Source organism: Mirounga leonina, unplaced genomic scaffold (assembly GCF_011800145.1).
Source record: "Mirounga leonina isolate KUSES-001 unplaced genomic scaffold, KU_Mleo_1.0 Mir_114, whole genome shotgun sequence".
In the NCBI taxonomy this organism is placed as follows: domain Eukaryota; kingdom Metazoa; phylum Chordata; class Mammalia; order Carnivora; family Phocidae; genus Mirounga; species Mirounga leonina.
The window spans coordinates 54,041,442-54,066,816 of record NW_023270265.1 but is presented as its reverse complement, the minus strand read 5'-3'; the positions used below and the strand labels follow the sequence as shown (position 1 = coordinate 54,066,816).

General features: G+C 48.5%; 1 protein-coding gene across 1 annotated transcript; it reads right to left on the bottom strand.

Moving 5' to 3' along the window:
* Positions 1–875: 875 nt before the first annotated feature.
* On the bottom strand, positions 876–25,147 carry LOC117998669 (scavenger receptor cysteine-rich domain-containing protein SCART1-like). Its single transcript, XM_034987497.1, has 12 exons — positions 25,028–25,147; positions 24,350–24,459; positions 23,109–23,218; positions 11,395–11,712; positions 10,218–10,514; positions 9,045–9,409; positions 8,402–8,705; positions 7,974–8,291; positions 7,589–7,903; positions 1,652–1,966; positions 1,451–1,510; positions 876–1,375 (listed from the first exon to the last, which is right to left on the bottom strand). The coding sequence occupies exons 1-12, from the start codon at positions 25,145–25,147 to the stop codon at positions 876–878; spliced, it is 3,132 nt and encodes a 1,043-aa protein (XP_034843388.1).
* Positions 25,148–25,375: the final 228 nt, after the last annotated feature.

The window sequence follows — 25,375 nt, the reverse complement described above, 5'->3', positions numbered from 1 at the left end:
TGCAGAGCAGTTACCAGGATAGAAGGGGCCTGTGATGGGCTGGGGTCTCAGAGTGTGCACCCCCAGCCTCCCCATCCCGAGCCTTGTGTTCACCTCCCCAACCACACCCACCTACCCCTGCGGGTTCTGCCACGGTACCACTGCACTCCCAGGACCAGGGAGACAATGACCAGAAGGGTGCCGAGGACAAAGCAAAACGTCATGGGCAGGTTCTCGGCCTTGAGGGCAGATGGAGGGGCCAGGGGAGGGCCTGTGGGGACAGTGAGAGGCGGGGTCTCCCTTGTGTGCCTGTGTGCCTGGGGTATTGTGACCTTGGGTCTGGACCACCTGAGCCTCTCAGGGAGGGGGAAGGCACCCAGAGGAGAGATGGCCTTGTGCTCCTCCCCCAGAGATAGCCCCAAGGTCATAGGGCAAGGTCAGGAGGGAGGGGGCCAGAAGGGAGGCCACAGTGTTCCCAGGTCAAACCCCCCAGTTGGTAAAAGAAAGACCCCAGAGAAGTTGCTGGGCAGGGCCTGGGCCTGCTGTCCCTCCCAATGGCTCTCCACAGAGGAGGATGCACAGCTGTTTTCCTTGGAGGAGGGGGTGGTCCTGGTCCTCCTGACCTTGGCCCGACCAGCCTAAGGAGGGGCTGACTGGAGCCTTGGCACCCACAGGAGACTCCAGGGCACCCCTCTGTGCAGAACCCATTGTAGGGCCCCTCTGAGTTGGGGCCAGATGAGAGCATGAGCTGAGCCCTGAGGGAGAGCACACTACCCGATGTCCATGCCAGCGCTGGTGGCAAGGCCGTGGTTCCCCTGTCACCTGCAAGAGAAATAGGAAGGATCTGAGGGCAAAGTAGGGGAGGCAGCCACAGCCCTGGGCAGCTAGACCCTTACTCAGACCCTCAGGGAAGTGTCCCAGCCCCACTCAGCCTGAGCCAACATGTCATGGGACAGCCACAGAGGCAGCCAGAGGAAGCCAGGTTCTGTGGGGATAGTCGGAGGAACCCTTCTGGTAACCCCTCCCCAGCCCCCAACAAACCCTCCCACCCCGCCTGTCCCGCTACCCCCTGCCCACTCACGGGAGCAGTGCACACCCGCATCCTCCTTGTGCCCACAGTCTCCGAGTCCCCATGGCTCTGCAGGACAGCTCCATAGGGATGCCTCGCTGCCACGGCACCCCACCTCATCCAGCCACACAGGCCCCGAGCCTGGCCCGAAGGCGGCCCCCACAAGGGCACCCACAGCCGGGCCACAGCCCAGCTGGCGGCACACAACCTCTGCATCTGCCAAGTCCCAGGAATCATCACAGATGGTGCCCCAGAAGCCAGCATGCCAGAGCTCCACGCGGCCAGAGCAGTTGTCCTTGCCCCCACGCACACGCAGCATACCCTCTTCTGGAAAAGGGGACTGTGGTCACTGCAGGGCAGGACCAAGATGAAGAGTGGACAGGGAGATGGACAGAAGGGTACCTGGGCAGCTGTGGGTGGATGAGCAGTTGAGGGTCTCCCCGGAATCCTGTGCCATTTTCTCTGACAATCCTATTGGATTAAGTAGGCACCATCCCACTGTAAATGCCCTGAAAAGCTTCAAAATGCAGTTTGTAGAATCCACATGACCCCCCGGCCCTGAATCATGGATGGGTGGCTTGTCAGAAACCACCAGCATCCCACCTGCACAGGTGATCCAGACCTCCTCTCCAGGGGTGCAGGAATGTGGGTACCATGGTGCCGAGGGGCACTGCCATAGCGTGGAGTTTCTCAGCCTGCGGCACTCGATGTTGTCCACCCAGGAGGTGCCCGAGCCAGTGTGGACAGGCCTGTTCTCTAGCCAGCCTTGCTCCCCACAGCCAAGCTGCTTGCAGATGATGGACAAGGAGATGTCCTTAAGGGCATTACTGCACACAGCGCCCCACGTCCCATTGTAGAACACATCCAGCCACCCAGCACAGTGGTGGATGCCACCTCGCAGCCTCAGAGCCACTGACCCTAGAAGACAAGAGCAGTCAGGCCAGGGGAAATCTCCAAAGGAGAAGGCCAAAATGAGAGGGTCCCAGCACCAGCATCAGTGCTGCTTGGGACATCTAACCCAGGGAGCCCCTGACATGAACCTTAAATCAATCATGCATCCCCATGACAATCTCCACCCCAGGGATATAGGTAGCAGTTAACCTCAGATGACCAGATTTCATCCCCAGCTGTAATGTCTCAGCAGGTGTCAGCTAACTGTCCAGAAATCCATCTTTGGAAATCATTCAAAATACAGAATAATCCGGGTGCTAAATGAGAAAAATATGCAGCCAAGTATACTTTATCCATCAAGGCTTCATTCAGAATACAAGGAAAGAGGGTGCCTGGGTGGCTCAGTTGGTTAAGTGACTGCCTTCGGCTCAGGTCATGATCCTGGAGTCCCTGGATCGAGTCCCTCATTGGGCTCCCTGCTTGGCAGGGAGCCTGCTTCTGCCTCTGACCCTCCCCCCTCTCATGTGCTCTCTCTCTCTCATTCTCTCTGTCTCAAATAAATAAATAAAATCTTTAAAAAAAAAAAAGAATACAAGGAAAGATAAAAAAAAATCCTCCAGGACAAACAGAAACTAAAAGAATTTGTGATCACTAAACCAGACCTGCAAGAAATATTAAAGGGGATCCTTTAAGCAAAGAGAGAGCCCAAAAGTAACAAAGACCAGAAAGGAACAGAGACAATATACAGAAACAGGGACTTTATAGGTAGTACAATGGCCCTAAATTCATATCTTTCAATAGTTACTCTGAATGTAAATGAGCTAAATGCCCCAATCAAAAGACACAGGGTATTAGATTGGATAAAAAAGCAAGACCCATGATATGCTGTCTGCAAGAGACTCATTTTAGACCTAAAGACACCTCCAGGTTGAAAGCGAAGGGTGGAAAACATGTATCATGCTAATGAACATTAAAAGAAAGCTGGGGTAACAATCCTTATATCAGACAAATTAGATTTTAAAACCAAAGACTAATAAGACACGAGGAAGGACACTATATCCTACTTAAAGGGTCTATCCAACAAGAAGATCTAACAATTGTAAATATCTATGCCCCTAACATTGGAGCAGCCAATTATATAAACCAGTAAATAACAAAATTAAAGAAACACATCAATAATAATACAATAATAGTAGGGGACTTTAAAACCCCATTCACCGCAATGGACAAATCATCTAAGCAGAAGATCAACAAAGAAACAAGGGCTTTGAGTGACACACTGGACCAGATGGACTTAACAATATATTCAGAGCATTCCATCCTAAAGCAACAGAATACACATTCTTCTCAAATGCACATGGAACATTCTCCAGAATAGATCACATACTGGGTCACAAATCAGGTCTCAGCTGGTACCAAAAAGATTTGGATCATTCCCCGCAACAGTACATTAAAACAATTATTCACCACAACCAAGTGGGATTTATTACTGGGCTGCAAGGGTGGTTCAATATCCACAAATCAACAATGCGATACACTACATTAATAAAACAAAGGAAAAGAACCATATGTCCTCTCAATAGATGCAGAAAAAGCATTTGACAAAGTATAGCATCCTTTCTTGATTAAAACTCTTCACAGTGTAAGGATAGAGGGAACATACCTCAATATCATAAAAGCCACATACGAAAAGTCCACAGTGAATATCATTCTCAATGGGGAAAACCTGAGCGCTTTTCCCCTAAGGTCAGGAACATGGCAGGGATGCCCACTATCACCACTGCTATTCAACATAGTATTAGAAGTCCTAGCCTCAGCAATCAGACAACAAAAAGAAATAAGAGGCATCCAAATCGGCAAAGAAGAAGTCAATCTCTCATTCTTTGCAGACGACATGATACTCTATGTGGAAAACCCAAAAGACTCCACCGCAAAATTGCTAGAACTCATACAGGAATTCAGCAAAGTGGCAGGATATAAAATGAATGCACAGAAGTCAGTTGCATTTATATACACTAACAATGAGACAGAAGAAAGAGAAATTAAGGAGTCAATCTCATTTACAATGACACCAACAACCATAAGATACCTAGGAATAAACCTAACCAGAGAGGTAAAAGATCTGTACTCTGAAAAGTATAAAACGCTCATGAAAGAAATTGAGGAATACACAAGGAAATGGAAAAACATTCCATGCTCATGGATTGGAAGAACAAACACTGTTAAAATGTCTATGCTACCCAAAGCAATCTATGCGTTCAATACAATCCTTATCAAAATACTATCAAGTTTTTTTGCAGAGCTGAAACAAATAATCCTAAAATTTGTATGGAATCAGAAAAGACCCCAAGTAGCCAGGGGAATGTGGAAAAAGAAAACCAAAGCTAGGGGCATCACAATTCTAGACTTCAAGCTGTATTACAAAGCTGTGATCATCAAGACAGCATGGTACTGGCACAAAAACAGACACATAGATCAATGGAACAGAATAGAGAGCCCAGAAATGGACCCTCAACTCTATGGTCAACTAATCTTTGACAAAGCAGGAAAGAATGTCCAATGGAAAAAAAGATAGTCTCTTCAACAAATGGTATTGGGAAAACTGGACAGCCACAAGCAGAAGAATGAAACTGGACCATTTCCTTACACCATACACAAAGATAAACTCAAAATGGATGAAAGACCTAAATGTGAGACAAGAATCCATCAAAATCCTAGAGGAAAACATAGGCAGTAACTTCTTCAACATTGGCCACAGTGACTTCTTTCAAGACACATCACCAAAGGCAAGGGAAACAAAGAAAAAAGTGAACTATTGGGACTTCATCAAGATAAAAAGCTCCTGCACAGCAAAGGAAACAGTCAACAAAACCAAAAGACAACCACGGAATGGGAGAAGATATTTGCAAATGACATATAAGATAAAGGGCTAGTATCTAAGATCTATAAAGAACTTCTCAAATTCAAAACCCAAAGAACAAATAATCCAGTCAAGAAATGGGCAGAAGACATGAAAAGACATGTCTCCAAAGAAGACATACAAATAGTCAACAGACACATGAAAAAAATGTTCAACATCATTGGCATCAGAGAAATACAAATAAAGACCACAATGAGATACCACCTCACACCAGTCAGAATGGCTAAAATTAACAAGTCAGGAAACATCAAATGTTGGCAAGGATGCGGAGAAAGGGGAACCCTCCTACACTGTTAGTGGGAATGCAAGCTGGTACGGCCACTCTGGAAAACAGTATGGAGGTTCCTCAAAAAGTTAAAAATAAAGCTATCCAATGACCCAGCAATTGCACTACTGGGTATTTACCCCAAAGATACAAATGTAGGGATCCGAAGGGGTACGTGCACCCCGATGTTTATAGCAGCAATGTCCACAATAGCCAAACTGTGGAAAGAGTCCAGATGTCCATCGACAGATGAATGGATAAAGAAGATGTGGTTCATATCTACAATGGACTATTACTTGGCCACCAAAAAGATTGAAATCTTGCCATTTCCAACAACATGGATGGAACTAGAGGGTATTTTGCTAAGCAAAGTAAGTCAGTCAGAGAAAGACAATTATCATATGATCTCACTCATATGTGGAATTTAAGAAATAAAATAGAGGGACGCCTGGGTGGCTCAGTCAGTTAAGCGGCTGCCTTCGGCCCAGGTCATGATCCCAGGGTCCTGGGATCGAGTCCCATATCGGGCTCCTTGCTCAGTAGGGAACCTGCTTCTCCCTCTCTCTTCTTCTGCTTGTGCTCTGTCAAATAAATAAAATCTTAAAAAAAAAAAAAAAAAGAAATAAAATAGATGAACATAAGGGAAGAGAGGAAAAAATAAAACAAAACAATATCAGAGAGAGAGACAAACCATAAGAGACTCTTAACTATAGGAAACAAACTGAGGGTTGCTGGAGGGGAAGGGGGTAGGGGGATGGGGTAATTGGGTGATGGGCATTAGGAGGGCATGTGATGGAATGAGCAACTGGGTGTTATATAAGACTGATGAATCACTGAACTCTACTTCTCAAACTAAAATGGAGTATATATGTTCATTGAATTTAAATTAAAAAAAACAGAGTACAGAATAATCCTTGTGCACAAGATGATCAATGTAGCAGTGACTATAAAAACTTAAAAAATTGAAAAACAGGAATGAGTGCAGTTTCATGTTCAGAGAGCATCAACCCTGGCTGGTCATGGCCCAAGTACCATCACATTACCCTCAAGCAGGGCAACTCCAACAACACTGAGATGTCTTAAGTAAACCATAATATCACCACTAATAAAGCATTAGACAATCCTTTAAAATTATGTTATGAGAGTCCACAATACATTAAAAATACCTCTGCAGGGTATGAATTGCACGTGATGGGGCCATAACAAATTAAAATTTAAATAAGCTTTTAAAAAATGCTTGAAGGACGTACATCCATAACAGATTACCAAAGTGGCCCCTAAGATATCCTGCTGTACCCACACCCCTTGAAATGAGTCTGGGCTGACCCCCTGAATCTGGGCTGGCCTTGGGACTTCAGCCAACTGACCAAACGGGGTAAGAGTGGCCCACGCCTGTCCCAGGCCTGGGCGTCACACACATGCCTGGCCTGCTTTGGCTCTTGCTTTTGGAACATTGCTTCCACGTTGAATCATAACAGAAACAGAGCGCCCCCCACCCTTGCCAACAACCAGTTCCCAGCAGCAGAGTCCTATCAGTCAGCAAGTGATCAGCTGCCTGAGGGAGCCCCTGAGACAGAAGAAGGAAGGCAAACTTGCCAAGTTGAAATGCACATCCAAGAACTTTTGTTGACACACAAGCAAATCAGTGATGTATACAAAACCTAGAGACACTCCCCCAGAATATATGAGAAAAGACCAGAGCCCCCCCCCCAAAAAAATAATGAATAAAAAGGACAAGGAAGATCTAAAATAATGAGCTGAAATGTCACTTTGAAAGACACACAAGGATTGAAACAGAGCGATCATCTGAGACATCAGATGAGGAAAACTTTCCTAAGGCAAAACCAGGAAGAAGAAAGCACAGTGAACGCTCAACCCCGTCATGGAGGGCAGCCCTGCGCAGACCGCTCACAGGCTCACACCCCCCAATAAATGACACTCTGTCCCTCGGGAATGACCACACCCACACTACCAATATAAAGAGCCTCAGATATGCATAAGCTTTCATACACCACCTTTTAAGCATTCTGGAAAAAGTCCTCCAGAACACTGAAATAAGGGTCCAAAGAGTTTGAGACAGAGAAAGCTCACACACAAATGTGAGCTGAGCCTGTGAGCAGGGGTGACAGACCCCAGGCAGTGCTGGTCCGGGACCGCCAGCCGCATCTGAGCAGACCCGCACCCTCCCCCCGCCGGGGTCTCCTGTCCACCCCCCACCCCACCCCCCACCGGGGTCTCCTGTCCACCCCTCCCGGTGCCCCCACCCCCGGCAGCGTAAAGTTGCTCTGGCCTGCAGCATCATTGCAGCAAGAGAACACTGTCCAATACACCGTGGAGCTCTCCAGCCGGGAAGAGACGTTAGCGGAATCCGTGGAAGGCAAGTGTGCGAGATGTTATGCACTAGGACAGCGCGACCATTCCGTATCCAGCTGCCCCGTGAAGACAGTCAACTAACAGGACCGACCTGAGCAGATGACGCCGGCGTCCTCCTTGTGCCCGCAGTCCTGCTGGCCCCAGCCCCCTGACGGGCACTGCCACAGCGCAGACTCGTGGCCGCTGCAGCCCAGCTGGTCCATCCAGATGCGCCCCGACCCCGCACCGAAGGGCGCGGCCCCCAGGGCGCGGAGGGCTTGGCCGCAGCCCAGCTGCCGGCAGACCACGTGGGCGTCCCGCAGGTCCCAGCCATCGTCACACACGGTGCCCCACGTGCCCCCGTGCAGCACCTCCAGGCGCCCCGCACAGCGGTGGGGCCCGGCGGCCAGCCGCACCCGCCGGCTCCCTGCGGAGACACGCGGCGTCAGGGCAGCCGGCCCGCGGGCTATGGGCGGGCGGCGCGGGCACTCACTCACCCGAGCACACGACGCCCGCGTCCCGCGAGGCCCCCGAGGGTACCAGCGGGGATGCGGACACGTTGCACTGGGTCAGGCGGTTCTCGGTGCCCCGACAGCGCGCGCGGCTCAGCCCCACCGGGACCGCCCCGCGCCTGGGCGCAGGCGCGTCGTAGGCCCGGTCAGCCTGTCCGCACCCCAGCTGCCTGCACACCACGCGGGCGCCGCTCAGGTCCCACGCGTCGTCCAGGACGCGGCCCCACACCCCGTCCAGGGAGACCTCCGCGCGGCCATCGCAGCGGCTCTGTCCGTCCCTCAGCCGCAGGGCGTGGAGGAGACCTGGGGAGGACGCACGCATGGACGAGGGGTCAGGGGGAGACAACCACCACCTCCCAGCAGAACCCCGCCCACTCCCAGCCTCCCTCAGCCCACCGCTCTTGCGGACCCACCTGAGCAGACCGCTGCAGCCGCCTTTCCCGGCGCACAGGCCCCGGCCCCCAGGGTGCTTACTGGGCAATTCCACAAATAGGGTTCTGTCCCCACACAGTGAAACACATCAGGCCAGATGGGAGCGTCCCCGTTCCCAAAGTGGCCTCCTCGGGGTGTGGCCTCCGCACTACCGCAGTTGAGCTGGTGGCAGAGGACGGTGGCATCTGCTAAGTCCCAGTGGGCAGCACAGAGGGGTGCCCAGGCCCCCTGCACTTGGAGCTCCACGCGCCCCTCACAGCTGCTGCTGCCGTTAACCAGCCGGAACTCTGAAGAGGGGAGTGGGAGTCAGCGTCCCCCTCAGCCACAGACCAGCTTCTTTCCTTTGCACCCAGTGCACTGGCCACAGCCACGCCCTTGCCTCACTAGCTCCCTCCCCACCTCAGCCTCAGCATCCAGATCCTGCCTCTGCAGATGTGCCCACAGACTATGGTGTAGCCACGGCGGGGGGCACAAGCCTCTCCTCCCCCTCAACCCACAGAAGCAACACTTCCTCAACCAGGAACACGCACACCCTTCTGGCCAGAGGCACCTTTATGAGCCTAGTTTAGAGACCCCAGAGGGAGTCACCAAGGGAGGCTGGCAGGGAAGTCTACCTGAGGCTACCCTCCCAGCCTCACCTGAGCACCTGAGCCCGGCATCCTGGCGGTGCCCACACTGGTGCCCAGGCCCCTGGGGGCAGTGGAACAGCAGAGACTCATTGCCTGCACAATGGAAGGCCTGTGTCCACACAGGCCCAGAACCCCGGCCGAAGTGGGCGCTCCCGGGAGTGGACACAGCCGAGCCGCACTGCAGCTCCCGGCACATAACGTGAGCCGTTGCCTGGTCCAGGTCAGCGTCACAGACAGTGCCCCAGGTCAGGCCACGCCTCACTTCCAGACGCCCGGCACAGGGGTGCTCACCGCCCTCCAACCGGGCTTCTATGTGTCCTGGGGGAGGATACAAACTCTCAGTGAGGGACTTATCCCGTTCTCAGGTGAACAATTCAGCCACCTCCCTGGGCCACAGGAGGCTCCAGCCAGGGTAGACAATCTGTAACCAGGCAGTGGGTCTGCAAACCCTGGGCAGAAACTGATAGCCCATACACCCTCCACCTAGAACAGAGTAGGAGTCCCTGGTCACTTCCCTGAGATCAGAGGTCAGAGTCACCTCCTCCAGGTGCCCTCAGGTGTCACACAGCCTCTGCCTGCCCAGGGCAGGGGCATCAAGACCCTGTATAGTCTTGGAAGCCAGGTCAAGGCACCTCTCCGGCCCAGATCACTGCCTTCTTGGGGGCACCAAGGAAGGTGGCCCATCCACCTCACTTTAGCCTTTCCTAATTCCCAGAACACAGGCAGGATCTATGAGGGCCAACTCATTTGCCCATCTGAGACAGGACTGGGAGGGGGCAACCACCAGCCAGCTGACTCATGTTATAAGGCGACAATCACAGCTCAACCAGCGCAGATGCTGCAGGACAGCCAGGACCCCAGCTGGCCCAAGGATTCTGAGCCAGGACACCTCTGCGGGGACGCACACACAGGGGACCTGGTGAGGCACATGGTGAGCCACCCAAGAGCGCCTCCTGTGCTCTCACCTCCAGGCCTCTGTGAGCTAGAGAACGCCAGATGGTCATAGTGCCTGCCCTCACCTGTCCAGCCCATGCCTAATCCATCTGAGACACCAAACTGCCCGGGTGTCAGGAGGAGATGGGTCTGCAAGAGCTGAGACCACTCCCAGCAGCTCCTTCCCCAGGGGTGTGCGCCCTGAGACTCAGGCGGGCCGCGCGTGGGGCCTTACCTGAGCAGACGACCTCCGCGTCCTGCTGGAAGTCACAACCACTGCGGAGATTATTGTTGAGTCTGCAGTTCCGGATGGTGGGCTCAGTACCCCTGCACGTCAGGTACTTCCTGACGACCCCCACGTCTTGGCGGGGGGCCTGAAGCACAGGCCCACACCCCAGCTCCTGGCAGAACACCGTGGCCTCCTCCTCATGCAGGCCGCAGAGGCGATCCACCCCATTCACATTCCTGATCTCGGGGAGTCCAGAGCAGGGGCTGCGGCCCTTTACCAGCCGGATCTCCCGGAAGGTGCCATCTGAGAAGCACAGGCCCACGTGACAGAAGGTGGGGACTCTGCTGGCCGCATGGCCACTCAGAGCCTCTGGCCTGCCTCGATGACCAGACTCCATTTGGGCGTGGCAGTCCCTACGCTGGGCCTGGATCAGAGACTGCAACCAACCCTGCTCCTTCCAGAGGGTCCAGAAGGCCCTTTCTGAGAGCAGCCAGTCACAAAGCCCTCCCCCCCACCCCTCAGAGGGACCTGTGCCTGGCTTAATACTCTGCTGTCACTGTCGTGAAAATCTTGTTGTTTTGAACAAGGGTCCCTGCATTTTTGCTTTATACTGGGCCCCGTTAACCATGTAGTGGGTCAGCTTCACAGACAGGAGGCTATGGGGGGCCTCACAAGTTCACAAGTGCCCAGAGACAGCAGAAGACCCTCAAGATAGACCTCAAAGGGAAAGCATTTGCCTCCTCATCATTTTTGAAATCATGTTTAAATAACTAATGTTAAACATCGACAGGCACCCTCAGGTGTCTAGAAGACAGGGTGGTCCCTAGCCCCCACCCGTCTGTCCGTTTCCCGCTTCTCCACATTCCCACATTGCTGTTGTACTTCTTTATTTACTCTGTTTCCCCCTAGGAGAGTACAGGCTCCATGCAGCAGGATTTTTGTCTGATTTATTCACAGCTGCATCCCCAGCACCCAGAATAGTGCCTTGCAAATAAGCACTTGTTGAATGAAAAGCAACGGACCGCTAACAGAAAGAATGAAAGAGTCATGAGAGGTTGGAAAGCTTTACAGGTGGGGATGGTTCCCATGCCCAGTAAGGAGTGCCCCCGCAGATCCTCTCTCCTCCCCCCTCCCCCAGACCTACCCTCTTCCCCCTCCCCAGCTTCCTCCTGCACGGACTTACTTGCACACAGAGCAACCACCACCCACTCGTGAGGGCACTCGCTCCGAGTCCAAGCCCCGAGGCTGCACTCCCAGAAGGAAAGCTCATCACCCCTGCAGGATACATTGTGGAGCCAGGGCCGCACCATCTCCCCGGGCAACGGGACGTACTTGGGGGCACCCACAGCATGTCCACAGCCCAGCTGCCTGCAGACCACAGATGCCTCCGCCAACGTCCACTCCTGGTTGCACACATGTCCCCACTGCTCCTTGTGGCGGACCAGCACCACTCCGTCGCAGGAACTGTGTCTGTACGCCAGCCTCAGGTCGCCTGGTCCGCCTACAGAAGGACAGGCCAGCCTCAGAGGGGCCCGGAACCGTCTTTGTGCGGGTGGGGGGAGAGCCGGCTGCAGCTGAGAGGTATAAAGACGCCTGCGTTTGCCCACGGCCACTTCCAAGGTCTTGCTGCGAGGCCTCAGCACAAAGTCAGGTCCCCTGACCCCCCAGTACGCGCAGTCCAGAAAGGTGACGGGGTGGGGTCACACAGAGACCCGCCCCCTGCCCCCACGCAGCCCTGCGTCCATGTCTCCACAGTCCCCCTCCCCCCCAACCATGTCCTCCGCTCCCCTCCCAAGCCCTCTGGGGCGCCCTACGATGTGGGTGACCCCACCCCCCCAGGCAAGGAAGTCACTTGTCCTCCGCTGCCTGGAACTGGGGCTGCTCTTCCCACCACCCCACCGCGCCTCCCAATCATTATTTCCCCCCTTCCACTGGCGGGCCTGTGGCCCACCACACGCACCCCACCACTCTCCACTCCCTCCTCACCTCTACCCCACCCCCAGCCAGCTGCCCGTCCTTCCTTCCGCTCTCCCAGGCTCCTCGGGTTTCAGGTCTCGGCAGCTCCCGGGACCAGGACCAAATGGACCACCTCACCAGGACCAGGATGTATTTCCCGAACCACACCCCTTCTAGGCCTCTGCACCCTGGTTTTTCCTGCACAGCCCCTCCCCATCACAGCCCCTTGATCCCCGATTCTCATCACCCCTTCCTGGGCTGGTGCTGGAGAAACACAACGGCAGTCACGGAGAAGTCTCTGTCCCAGCCTGGGCCACCCCAGACCACCTCCCGGGCCCATCCTGGACTCACAGAGGGAGGAGACAGAGGGCAGACTCCTGCACACAGATCCAGAGGAAGGCATGTCCCTCTCCCTACCGCTCTCACTGACCCCGGAGGGTCTTCATTCATCACTGGTACATCTCTGGTACATCCCCCAGAGCCTCCTCATCCCCTTCCAACCTGTGCATGGGTGTCTGCATCTCTAACACAAAACGGGATCCCCTCCGGTTTTCCTACACCACTCCCACGCATGGCATCACTGCCCACAGATTCCTGCCACCACCACCTGGGGCGTCCCTACTGTCCAGCTCTGAGGCCACCTGGGCTGGGCCAGGGATCAGCCTGCCCAGTGAAATGCTCTTCCCTCAGTTTCCAGGGCACTGGACACTGCTACCCTCTCCCGTCTCCCCTGTGTGTCTCCCTGTGTGACTCACATGCATGCACACACTCACACACACTCTCTGACACCAACACTATCACTCACCCAGTCAAAGGCCCCATGTTACTATATGCAGTCTCCCCCCAGGGGCTTGCTCTCTCACTACCAGCCTTTCCGTGCTGTTCCATCCGGCAGAACCCCCTCTCTACAGCTTGCTGCCCATGATTCTGCCTCTTGGGTTCTGGACCCAGCAGCATCCCACACCCCTGTGCCCCCCACCTTGCTACTGTGACTCCCTGGAACTGTGTCTCTCTTCCATGTCCCAGCACAAGCTGAATGGTCACCCTCACTGCCAGGTACAGCTGGCTTTCCACTCCCCCACCAGCCACCCAGCCCCAGGGAAAGGGGATGGAGCAGCCCCTCCGCAGGACCCATCAACACCTCCTGTCCATGGGGATCACTGGGACCAGACACTAGCCATGTCCCCTCATTCCATCCAGGCTCTGACCCAGCCCTGCACCCTGCGTTCACCCTGAATTAGATCTGCTCAGTCTTTGTTAGAACAAGAGCCTCCAGGGATACACACTTTGGAACCCACATGCCCACTTGCCCCAGGATGACCCATCCACCTCTGGGCTGAGCAAGAGCCAGACAGACAGCTGGTCATAGCAGAAGACCCCCACACCCCAGGGTCTCAGGCTCTACAGAACCACTGCCTCCAGAAGCTTCCACGGATGAGGGAAGGAGAAACTTACCAATGGGGACTGCCCTGAGAGTGAAGAGAAGGGTCCCCAGTCCCAAGGCCCAGAGAACTGTCTTCATGGCCCTGTGACCCCGAGGGCTCAACCAGCTCCAGCCACTCAACTGGGGCAATGCAGAGATTACAGTCAAGAGTCAAATATACAGAAGTAGGAGCCACCAATGGCCTCCAGGAACCAATGGGGACAGTGAGGGCCTTTCCAGAACCTATCAGGGGTCTGTCTCTCTGTCTCTGAGCAGAGCAACCAATGGCCTTGGCAGCCCTGAGCATTGCCAGGTATGAGCGAGGGGCCCAGGCTGTGGGTTTCCTCCCACACTGATAACTGCTGACAGAGTAGCTTTACTCAGACCCCACAGTCAGACAGGTGGTCCAATCTGCCCACAGCCGCAGCAACAAAGCCCTGTGTCTCTGCCCTCCACCCAGGCCCGGTAGGCTTGGCTCCCCACCACAGACAGTGGCACAGTGACACCAGACTTCTGGGGACCAGCAGGGACTGAGTGGAAGCCCCACAGCACCAAAAGAATGAGACAGCCCAGGATAGCCTTTCAAGGCCCCTAAAAACTGAACTGTCATTGGACCTAAAGCTGCAAAAGGACAGAACCTATACTCTGAACCTAAACAGGATGACTACCTGCTGACATGGAAGGGTCTCCCAACATCACAGTCCAGAATACAAGTGAAAATCATCCATCATATGAAAAATCAGGAAAACAACAATTTGATGATAAAATACAATGAACTGATACAAGGTGAAGTTGATCTCAGAACTATCTGCCGAGGATTTTAAAGTAGTCTTCATAAAAGATGCTTCCACAGTAAATTGCAAACTCTTTTGAAACGAATGGGAAAAAAACCAAAAAATCTCAGCAAAGAAATAGAAGTTATAAAAATGAACTACTCGTGAGAGTGTGGAAAAATTGGAACATTCATGAGATTGGAAAATGGTGCAGCCACTTTGGAAAACAGTTTGGCAGTTATTCATAATGTTAACCCAGCAATTCCACTCCAAGGTACATATCAAAGAGAAATTAAGTTATGTCCACACAAAAACCTGTACATAAATGTTCATAGCAGCATTATTCATAATAAACAAAAAATAGAAACAAGCTAAATGTACATCAATCGATGAATGGATAAAAAAATATGGTCTATCCACAACACAGAACATATTCAGCCGTTGAAAGGAAGGAAGGTCTGACACCTGCAACAGTGGAATGAACCTTGGAAACAGTATGCTAAGTGTCAGACACAAAAGACCACATGTATGATTCCATTTATATAAAATGTCCTGATTGGGCAAATCCACAGAGAGAGAAAGTGAATTAGTGTTTGCCAGGGGCTGGAAGGAGGAGAAAATTGGAAATGACTGCTAATAGGTATGGGGTTTCCTTTGGGGAGATGAAAATGTTCTGAAATCAGCCAGTGGTGATTGTGGTATAATTCTGAGTATACTAAAAACTACTGGATTATACACTTTTAAAGGATACATCTGTGGTGTATGAGTTATGTTCTCAATAAAGCTGTTATCCTTTTAAAGAACCAAATGGAAATTATAGAACTAAAAATACAACTGACTTTTTTTTAAACTCACTAAAAGGGGTCCCTGGGTGGCTCAGTCAGTGAAGTGTCTGCCTTTGGCTCAGGTCGTGATCTCAGGGTCCTGGGATCGAGTCCCACATCGGGCTCCCTGCTCAGCAGGGAGTCTGTTTCTCCCTCTCCCTCTGCCCCTCCCCCATTCATCCACTCTCTCTCTCTTTCTCTCGAATAAATAAATAAAATCTTTTTTTTAAAAACTCACCCAATGGACTCAAGAACAGAATGGAAATGCCAGAGGACAGCATCCGTCAAATTGAAGACAAATAAATAGAATTTACTTAATGTAAACAACAGAGAGAAAATAGACAAAAAAATTAATACAGCCTCAGAGACCTCTGGGACAATAACAAAAGAGATAATATTTCTATCATTGGAGGTCTAGGAGGGAGAGGAGAGAAAAGAATGTGAAGAAACTGAAAACTTCCCAAGACATAAACTTACAGATTCAGGAAGTTGAGCAAACTCCAAACAGGATAAACCCAAAGAAATTCACACCAAACCACATCATAAGTAAAATTCTGAAAACTAAGAATTAAAAAAAAAATCCTAAAAGCAGACAAAGAAAAACAATACATTATCAATAAAGGAAAACCAATTTGAATGATAGCAAATTTCTCATCTAAAATGGAGACCAGTAGGTAATGGAAGACCTGTTTTTAAGAGTTGAAAGAGAGGGTGTGTCAAGCTTGTATGCTACATCTGTGAAACTATCCTGCAGAAATTATGGGGAAATAAAGACAACCTCAAATGAAGGAAAACAAGAGAGCTTCTTGCTAGAAGACATACTGTTACATAATAGCTAAAGAAAACCCTCCAATCAGAAAGCAAATGATTACAAAAAGATGGGACTTTCAGAAAGGAAAGAAGAACAATGAAATGGGTAAAAGTAGAAGTGACCATAATAGATTATCCTTCACTTTGTGAGGTTCTTTAATCACATTTTATGTTACAACACCACCTGAAGTGGTGCTCAGTGAATACAGAAGAAATACTCCAGACAGTTCTATGTTTAAAGTAGGAGGGTAAAAAAAAAAAAACTAAATTAAGTAAGGTTTCTATATTTCACTTGAAGTGTTAACATGGCAACACCAGAAGCCTGTTATAAGTTACATACAGTATCATATATAACTTACATATAAGGTAACCAATAAAAAAATTATACAAAACTCAAAAACATTATAAATACATCAAAATAGAAGTCTGAAAAATGTTCACATAACTCATTGAGAGAGAGGGGGAAAAGAAACAGATACATGAAAACAGGGGAACAAATAGGAAACAAAAAGTAAATGGCAGATATAAGCCCTAAAACATTAGTAATAACTTAGATGTAAATGTTCTAAATACACAAATTAAAAGGCAGATGTTGGGGGTGCCTGGGTGGCTCAGTCAGTTGGGCGGCTGCCTTAGGCTCGGCTCACTATCCCAGGGTCCTGGGATCGAGCCCCACATCGGGCTCCCTGCTTCGGTTAGGGTTAGGGTTAGGGTTAGGGTTAAGATTGGCAAAGTGAATTTTGGCAGGAGTGGCTATATTGATATCAGAGAAAAACTTCAGATAAAAGAAAATTACTAGGAAGAATAGGGGACATTACATAATAATAAAAAGGATGAATCCACCAAAAAGATAGAACAATCCTAAATGTGTATGTGCCAAACTACAGAACTTCAAAATATATGAAGCAAAAATGGATAAAGCTGAAAAAAGAAATGGACAAATCCACAATTCTACTTGGAGAATTCAAGATGTCTCTCACAACAATTGACAGAACTACTGGAGATAAAATCAGCAAGATCTGGAAGAACTGAACACCATCAACCAATGGATCTAATTCACATCTGCAGAACACTCCACGCAACAAAAGTAGAATACACATTTGTTTCACATACATGGGACATTCACCAAAATTTGTATCTTAGGTCATAAAACAACCTTAACAAACTTAAAAGAATTTAAATCATACAGAATATATTTTCTGACCATAATAGATTCAAACAAGAACTCAGTAACAGAAAGATAATGGAAAAATCTGCAAACACTTGAAAATTAAACACACTTCTAAATAATCCATGGGTCAATGTTGAAATCTCAAAGGAAATTTTAAAAATACAAAGAAGTGAATAAAAATGAAAACGACATATCAACATTTGGGGGATACAGCTAAAGAAATGCTAAGAGGGAAGTTTACAGTGCTTAATATTTACATGAGAGGAAAGATCTCAAATCCATAAGCTAAATTGTGATCTCAAAAATCTAGGGAGATAAAAGCTAAATAAAGCCAAAGTCTGCATAAGGAAAGAAATAATAAAGATAAAATCAGAAATGAATGAAGTTAAAAACAGGAAAACAATTTTAAAAATTAATGAAACAAAAAGCTGGTTTTTTGAAAAAAATAAAAATAAAATAAACCTCTAGCAAGATTAACAAAAATAAAAAATAACCCAAATCAATACCCAGAATAGAAAAAGTGATATACCGGGGCGCCTGGGTGGCTCAGTCGTTAAGCGTCTGCCTTTGGCTCAGGTCATGATCCCAGGGTCCTGGGTTCGAGCCCCGCATCGGGCTCCCTGCTCAGGGGAAGCCTGCTTCTCCCTCTCCCACTCCCCCTGCTTGTGTTCCCTCTCTCGCTGTGTCTCTCTCTGTCAAGTAAATAAATAAAATCTTTAAAAAGAAAAAGTGATATACCAACAGATGCAACAGCCATTAGAAGGATAAGAGAGAAATACTATGGACAACTTTAAACTCATAAATTCAACAACTTAGAAGAGATGGACCAATTCTCTGAAAACCACAAACTACTAAAACTCAGCCAGATGAAACAGAGAACTAAAACTATAAAGGAACTAGGTTTTTGTCATCAAAATGTTTCTGAATCCAGAGTTCTCACTGTTAGAATTGACATTTACAGATCAGCAAGGGCAAGAGGCTGGAATGACCCACATGGTGGTGGATTAGAGGTGGAGATGTCAGTAAGATCTTGTGTTCAGCTTAATCTGGGTACAGATGGCTACATACAGAAGTACTGTAGATGTGTGTGTGTGTGTGTGTGTGTGTGTATTTCTATACAGATGTGTGCATAGGTATGTACAAATACACATGTATTTCTTTGTTCTGCCAACCGAGAGGGCCTGGAAGCCATGGTGCCCCAGCAGCAATGAGCACACCCAGTGCCCAGATCTTGGCATCTAACATCATCCTCAGTCAAAGGAAACAGGACACCTGGGAGAAGCAGCTGATTCTAAGACTGGGGTAGGAAATATATAAGGGCCTGGAGCATCTTGTAATGTCAGAAAGTAAAGAAGTGATCAAACACAAACAAAACAGAAAATTGAAAACACCGATGATGAGATAGGGCAGAGGTGCATAGGGACTGACTGAAGGGTTCCCAAAGACCAAAGCTGGAACAATTTGAGCAATGATCAGTCAATATTGGATTATAACCCAAAGGGCAAAATGCACACCTATGAGTCATACTGACATTAAAAAATGACTGAATACATAAAGGAGGAGAAGAGACACATTTCCCATGCAGAAGAAGTCTGAATAATTTGTGTAGATACTCTGCTTTCAAGGAAGGAGCACATAACTTCCCACTCCTTGAGTGCAGGCCTGCCTAATGTCTTCCTCCAAAGAGTGAAGTATAGAAAGGGGAGAAAAGGAACAGCTCTTCAATGGGGAAGAAACCTGACAAACACAATTCAGCCATGTGAAAAAAGTCAACATCAACAGCCATACACCATCTTAGTATGTGTACTCTTGATCATAAGGGATGAAAATGGCACTTCACCTCTGTGATCTGCCTCCAAAAAAACCCATAACCATGATCTAATGGGAAGAAGATCAGAGAAATTCCAGTAAAAGGGCATCTTACAAATACCTGAGCAGTACTCTTCAAAACTGTCAAGGTCATCAAAACCAAGAAAAATATGAGAAACCATCACAGCCAAGAGGAGCCTAAGGAGACAGGCCAACTAAATATAAGGTGGTGTCCTAGATGGGTTCCTAAGACAGGAAAAGGACATTAGGTAAAAACTAAGGAAATCTGAATAAACTATGGACTTTCATTTATAATAATATGTCAATATTGGTTCATTAATTGTAGCAAATATACCATATTAATGTAAGATGTATATAATGTATGTGGGGTGTCTGTAACTGTTCTAAAAAATAAAGTCTAAAAATTCCTAAAAAAGAAATCTCTAGGCCAAGATGGTTCCACTAGAGTATTTTACCAGACATTTAAAAAAGAATACACCGATTTCACACAATCTCTTATAAAAATAAGATGGAACACTTTCCAACTCATTTTATAAGACAAGAATTACCCTGAAAGTACAACCAAAGATAGCACTGAAAATGAAAACCACAGACCAATATCTCTAATGAATTTAGATGCAAAATCCTCAACAAAACTTCATCAAACATAATCCAATATATAAAAAGAATAATACACTATAACTAAGTGGATTTACTCCAAGCATGCAAGATTGATTCTGAAAATCAATCATCATAATTCATCTCATCAACAGGCAAAAGAGGACAAATCTTATGATCATATCAAATGTGCAGGAAAAGCTTGACAAAATTCACACCCTATTCAGGATAAATAAAAAACTCTCAGGAAACTAGGAATAGAGGGGAACTTTCTCAATCTCATAAAGAATATCTACCAAAAATTCTCTGCAATTAACATCATCATTAATGCTGAAAGACTGAATGTCCTCCCTGAAGATCAGGAATTCAGTGTAGTGATGCCCATTCTCAGCACCCTCACTCAACATAGCACTGGAAGTTCCAGCCAGAGCAACAGGGCAAGAAAAAGAACTAAAAGCATACATGTTGGAAAGGAAGAAATAAAAAATATCTCTATTTACAGATGACATAATTACTTATGTAGAAAATCCCAAGAAGTCTCCAAAAATAAAACCCTTAGAAGTAATAAGTGGACTCAACAAGATCATAGGACACAAGATCAAACACAAAAATCAGGTGCATTTCTACACACTAACAATGACCAGGTGGAACCCTCAATAAAAAATGTAATACAATTTATAATTTCTCCAAAGAAATGAACTCAACCTAACCCTCATATCTTATACAAAAATTAATTCAAAATGAATGATGGGCTTAAATGTCAAATGTAAAACTATAAAACTTCTAGAAAAAAAATTATAAAATCTTTGGGACCTACGATGAGGTAAAGCATTCTTAATTTGCAACCAAAACAAAATTCTACAAAAAGTTATATTGGACCTTGTAAAAATTAAAAATCTTTGCTTTGTGAAAGTTTTGTGAAAATACTTATCCACTGGGAGAAAATATTTGCAAATTACATATTTAACACAAGACTTGCATTCAAAGTATTTTTTAAAAACTCTAAAAACTCAACATGAAAAAATATTCAATTAGAAAATAGGAATGCATAGTCATTTCACCAAAGGGGACATACAGATGTGTCATATAAGAACATGAAACGATGTTCACCTTCATTAGCCGTTAAGTAAATGCAAACTAAAACACAATAAGATATCACTACAGAACTACCAGAATGGCTTTTAAAAAAAATTAGTGGTAATACCAGATGCTGGCAAGAAGTAGAGGAACTAAATCACTCACACATTGCTGGTGGGAATGTAAATGGTACAGCCACAGCCACTCTAAATAATCTGGCCTTTTCTTTCTAACCTGAAAATTAGATTTGCCGTATGACTCAGTGACTACACTGCTGGGCACTGACCCCAGAGCAGTGAAAACTTACCTTCATGCAGAAATTTGTCTCTAAGGCTCACAGCAGCTTTATTCATGGTAGCTGGAGACTGGGAATTACTTAATGCCTCTCCAAGGTTCAACAGTTAAATTGTGGTGTATCCATGCATGAAACACTACTCAGCAATAAAAAAGGACTGAGCTATTGATACACACAAAACAACCTGGATGAACGAACCTCAAAGAAATTATGCTGAATGAAAAAAGCAATCTCAAAAGGATATATATTGCATGATCCCATTTATATAACATTTCCGAAATAACAACAGAGACGAAAAACAGATTAGTGGGCTCGGTACGTGAGGGTGTAGGGGTGTGACTAGAAAGGGGCAGCACCAGGGAGTCAGTGTGATTCCTGTGGTACTCACCTGAGCAAACATATGTGATGTGACTGTGACTTACATGGACACACACGAGAACGTGCACAGCCAGTGAAATCTGATAGTCTAGGGACTGTACCCATGTGGATTTCCTGCACTGTTTACAGTTTGGGACTATTATAAATAAATCTATTAAGAACATTCTTGTGGGGCGCCTGGGTGGCTCAGTCAGTTAAGTCTCTGCCTTCGGCTCAGGCCATGATCCCAGGGTCCTGGGATCAAGCCCCACATGGGGCTCCCTGCTCTGCAGGAAGCCTGCTTCTCCCTCTCCCACTCCCCCTGCTTGTGTTCCCTCTCTCGCTGTGTCTCTCTCTGTCAAATAAATAAAATCTTTAAAAAAAAAAAAAAAGAAGAAGAAGAACATTCTTGTACAAGTCCTTTGGTGCACGTCTATTTTCACTTCTCTGAAGTAAGTACTTCAGAGTGGAGTGGTGGGGTCGTTCGGTAGGAGCAGGTGTAACTCACTAGGAAGGGTCCAAACCGTTTTCCAAAGTGGTTGTACTAGTTGGAGCTTCAGTTCCTCCACATCCTCTCCACTCATAAATTTCTAGGAAATGCAAACTAACGTACAGTGACAGAAAGCAGGTCAGTGGCCGCCTGGGGAGGTAGTGTGGGGAGGGGCAGGAAGGAGGAAACTTTTGGGGGGGTGGAATGCACATTCTGTTGATTGTGGTATCAGTTTCATGGGTGTATACATATGTCAAAACTAATCAAATTGTACACTTCAAATATGTGCTATTTATTGTACATCATTTGTACCTGGATAATGCTGTTTTTAAAGCAAGATTATCCTCCCACAAAGAAAACCCTGTGCCCAGAACCAACAGAATCGGCAATGTGTATAAAGCATAATAATGGTGCCCACAACTGGCTTTTTCCTAGGACTGCAAAGTTGGTTTGCCATTAGAAAAGCCATCATTGAAATTTGCCACACTGAGATACTAAGGGAGAAAAATTATGTTATTCTCTTAAGAGAGGCAAAAAGTTTTATATTAAAAAATGTGTTACAATTAATAAATACTTTGCAAACTAGGAGTAGCCGGGAACTCCCGTAATCTGATAACAAGTATCAAACCACAACCCACAGCAAGCCTCCTGCTCTCCAAAACCCAGTCAGAGACCAGAGACAGCACAGGGCTGCCCTCCCCACTTCGACCGGCTCTGCCCTGCCCTGGGGGCCTTCACCAGTGAAGTGGGTTATGAGAAGAAAGTCATTAGGACTGGAAATGAGGGCAAAGCCCTCATGGCCCACAGACAATGCCACCAGGAATGAAAGGAATCCAGAAGAATCTGCAGATAAATGAGTAGAATCCATGACAGTTTAGCAAGCTCACAGGGCATGGTTAATTTAAAAAAGCAATTGTTTTTCTACATAAGAGCAACAACAAACAGAAAAGGAATTCTTTTAAAAAGCTATCACTTACAAAAGCAACAAAAATATTAAATATCTAGGAATTACTGTAATGAAAGATGTGGGAAACCTTTACACAGAAAACTGAGAGACATCACAGCAAAGTTTAAGTAAGGAAGAAAAATACACCCAGTTTACGGGTCAGAAGACTCAATCTTGCAAAGACATAAAATTTCCCCAAATTAACTACTGAAGGAGGGAGGCCAAACCTGACAAAATGACTCTAAAATTTACATGGAACCCCAAATGGGCGTGAGTAACTGCCAAGTCAACTAGGAGCAGGATCCTGCAGGCCCAGCTGGATTAGCAGCAATGCAATTATGGACGTACCTGTCAGCCAGCCAGTGTGGATGGAAGCAGAGAGCACGGTCAGGAGTGGACTCTCTGCTTCTCGAAGGCCAGTGACAGGCAGGGGGCCTCCTGCCCAGCTGACAAGGGCACTAGAGTGGGCAAGAGGTGGGGTGAGGGCACGAGGGTGCAGCTACCAGGGGGCAGCAGGGCGTAGGCTGCAGGGCTGGGGCTTCCTTCCCTTTCATTTCCAAGACAGGAGGCTGGAGCCTGTGTCTGTGCTGATGTTAGGAAAGGCAGAAAGAAAGAAGATGGAGACCCAGCAGGAAAGGCCAGGGAAGCGTCCAGAGCTCAGCACAGCCTGGAGCAGGAAAGCACCCAGGATGTGTGTGGATAAAGATAAGGTCTCTGTGGGGGAAGCAGGAAGTCAGAGTCCCTGCCCCTTGGCTTGTTTTCTTTTTCTTTTTTTTTTTTTTTTTATGTTATGTTAGTCACCATACAATACATCATTAGTTTTTTTTGTTTTTTTTTTTTTTAAGATTTTATTTATTTATTTGACTGAGAGAGACATAGTGAGAGAGAGAGCACAAGCAGGGGGAGTGGGAGAGGGAGAAGCAGGCTTCCCACTGAGCAGGGAGCCTGATGCAGGGCTCAATCCCAGGACCCTGGGATCATGACCTGAGCCAAAGGCAGACGTTTAACGATTGAGCCACCCAGGCGCCCCACATCATTAGTTTTTGATGTAGTGATCCACGATCCATTGTTTTCGTATAACACCCAGTGCTCCATGCAGTACGTGCCCTCCTTAATACCCATCACCGGGCTAACCAATCCCCCCTCCCCCCTCCCCTCTAAAACCCTGTTTGTTTCTCAGGTGCATAGTCTCTCATGGTTCATCTCTCCCTCCAATTCCTCCCCGCCCCCCCCCCATTTTTCCCTTCCTTCTCCTAATGTCCTCCATGCTATTCCTTATGTTCCACAAATAAGTGAAACATATGGTTTCCCTTGGCTTGTTTTCTGAGGAGGGGGTGGGGACTGTAGGGTTTGCGAAACCTGCCTGGGGCCGCAGAGGGCCTTTGGGTCTGCTGGAGCTCTCGCTGCAGGAACAGACTGGGGACTCTGCAGGGGGCAGGGGTGAACACTGACGCTGGAGTTTGGGGAGGCAGCCCATCTGGACCCCGCCAGTCTATTCTCCCCAGCAGCCCTGCTCTGTCCAGAACCCTGCACATCTCAGGGGCACCACCAGGCCATGCACCCACTGTGCCCAGGTGTTGGGCACCCACCGAGGTGGGACTAGGGGTGCTGTGGGAGTGACGTGAGAAATGGGCAGGACCTTGATCTCCACACCTTGGATGCAGAGGTGAAGTTCTGGGCCATGGGAAGCCAGGGGTGTCTGTGGAAAGGGGTTGAGATGATGTGGGGAAACAGGATCCTGAGAAGTAGGAAGCTGGGGAACTGTGGGGAGCACTGCCGGTGGATGCTGGGATTCCCAAGAAGAAAATCTCCAACCACCCACCAAAATCAACAAAGCAGCAAGAAGTCCAGCAGCCCAAGACACACCCTGCCTGAACACAGCCTGCAGAGAGCCACCTGACCTCCCTACTGGAGAGGGGCTGTGGTGCCAGGCCCCTGGGAGGGTGCAGGGGCGGTGGGGAGGGGAGGCGGGGAGGAAGGCCGATTTGCACCAGGGCAGGAAGCCCTAAGCAGAACAGGGTAGGGGCTGAGGCATTCACGTGAGCAAGAGAGCTTCTTCCCTTGGAAGGTTCCAGCCACCTCTCGGCAAAGCAGCCTGGCTAGCCCAGGTGGACCCCAAGGCAGTGAGGCCCAGAGGGTGGTCAGCCCTGCCCAGGAGCCACAGCTACTCCCCAGCACCAAGGCCCAGTGGGAAGGGATGGTGTAGGGCTGAGGGTGTGGACACACGGACCAGCAGTGTATCTGAGTGTCCTCCCTTGGTCACTCACTCGGGCCACGTTCATGGTCACCTCAAATTGCAGCCTGAAAAGCCTAGCTCCAGCATGCCCGAAGTTCCTCACCAGGGCAACTGAGGAGTCGCTTACAGCAATGGAAAAGAGCCTGGCCATCTTGACTCATGTCCGCAGCCCAACGGCCCTGCTCCTGGCTCCTTCCTCATCCCACACCCTCATCTGCCGGAGGCCCCAGTCCTTGATCCTCCCCTCAGCCTCGCACCTTGTGGGACCCCAAATGCCCACCTCCAGGAAGGCTCTGAGCTCCAGATGCACGTGCCCATGTCCCCACCTAACTTCCCCTCATCTCTAAATCTGCACACCAAAAACACTTACTCCCCCCCC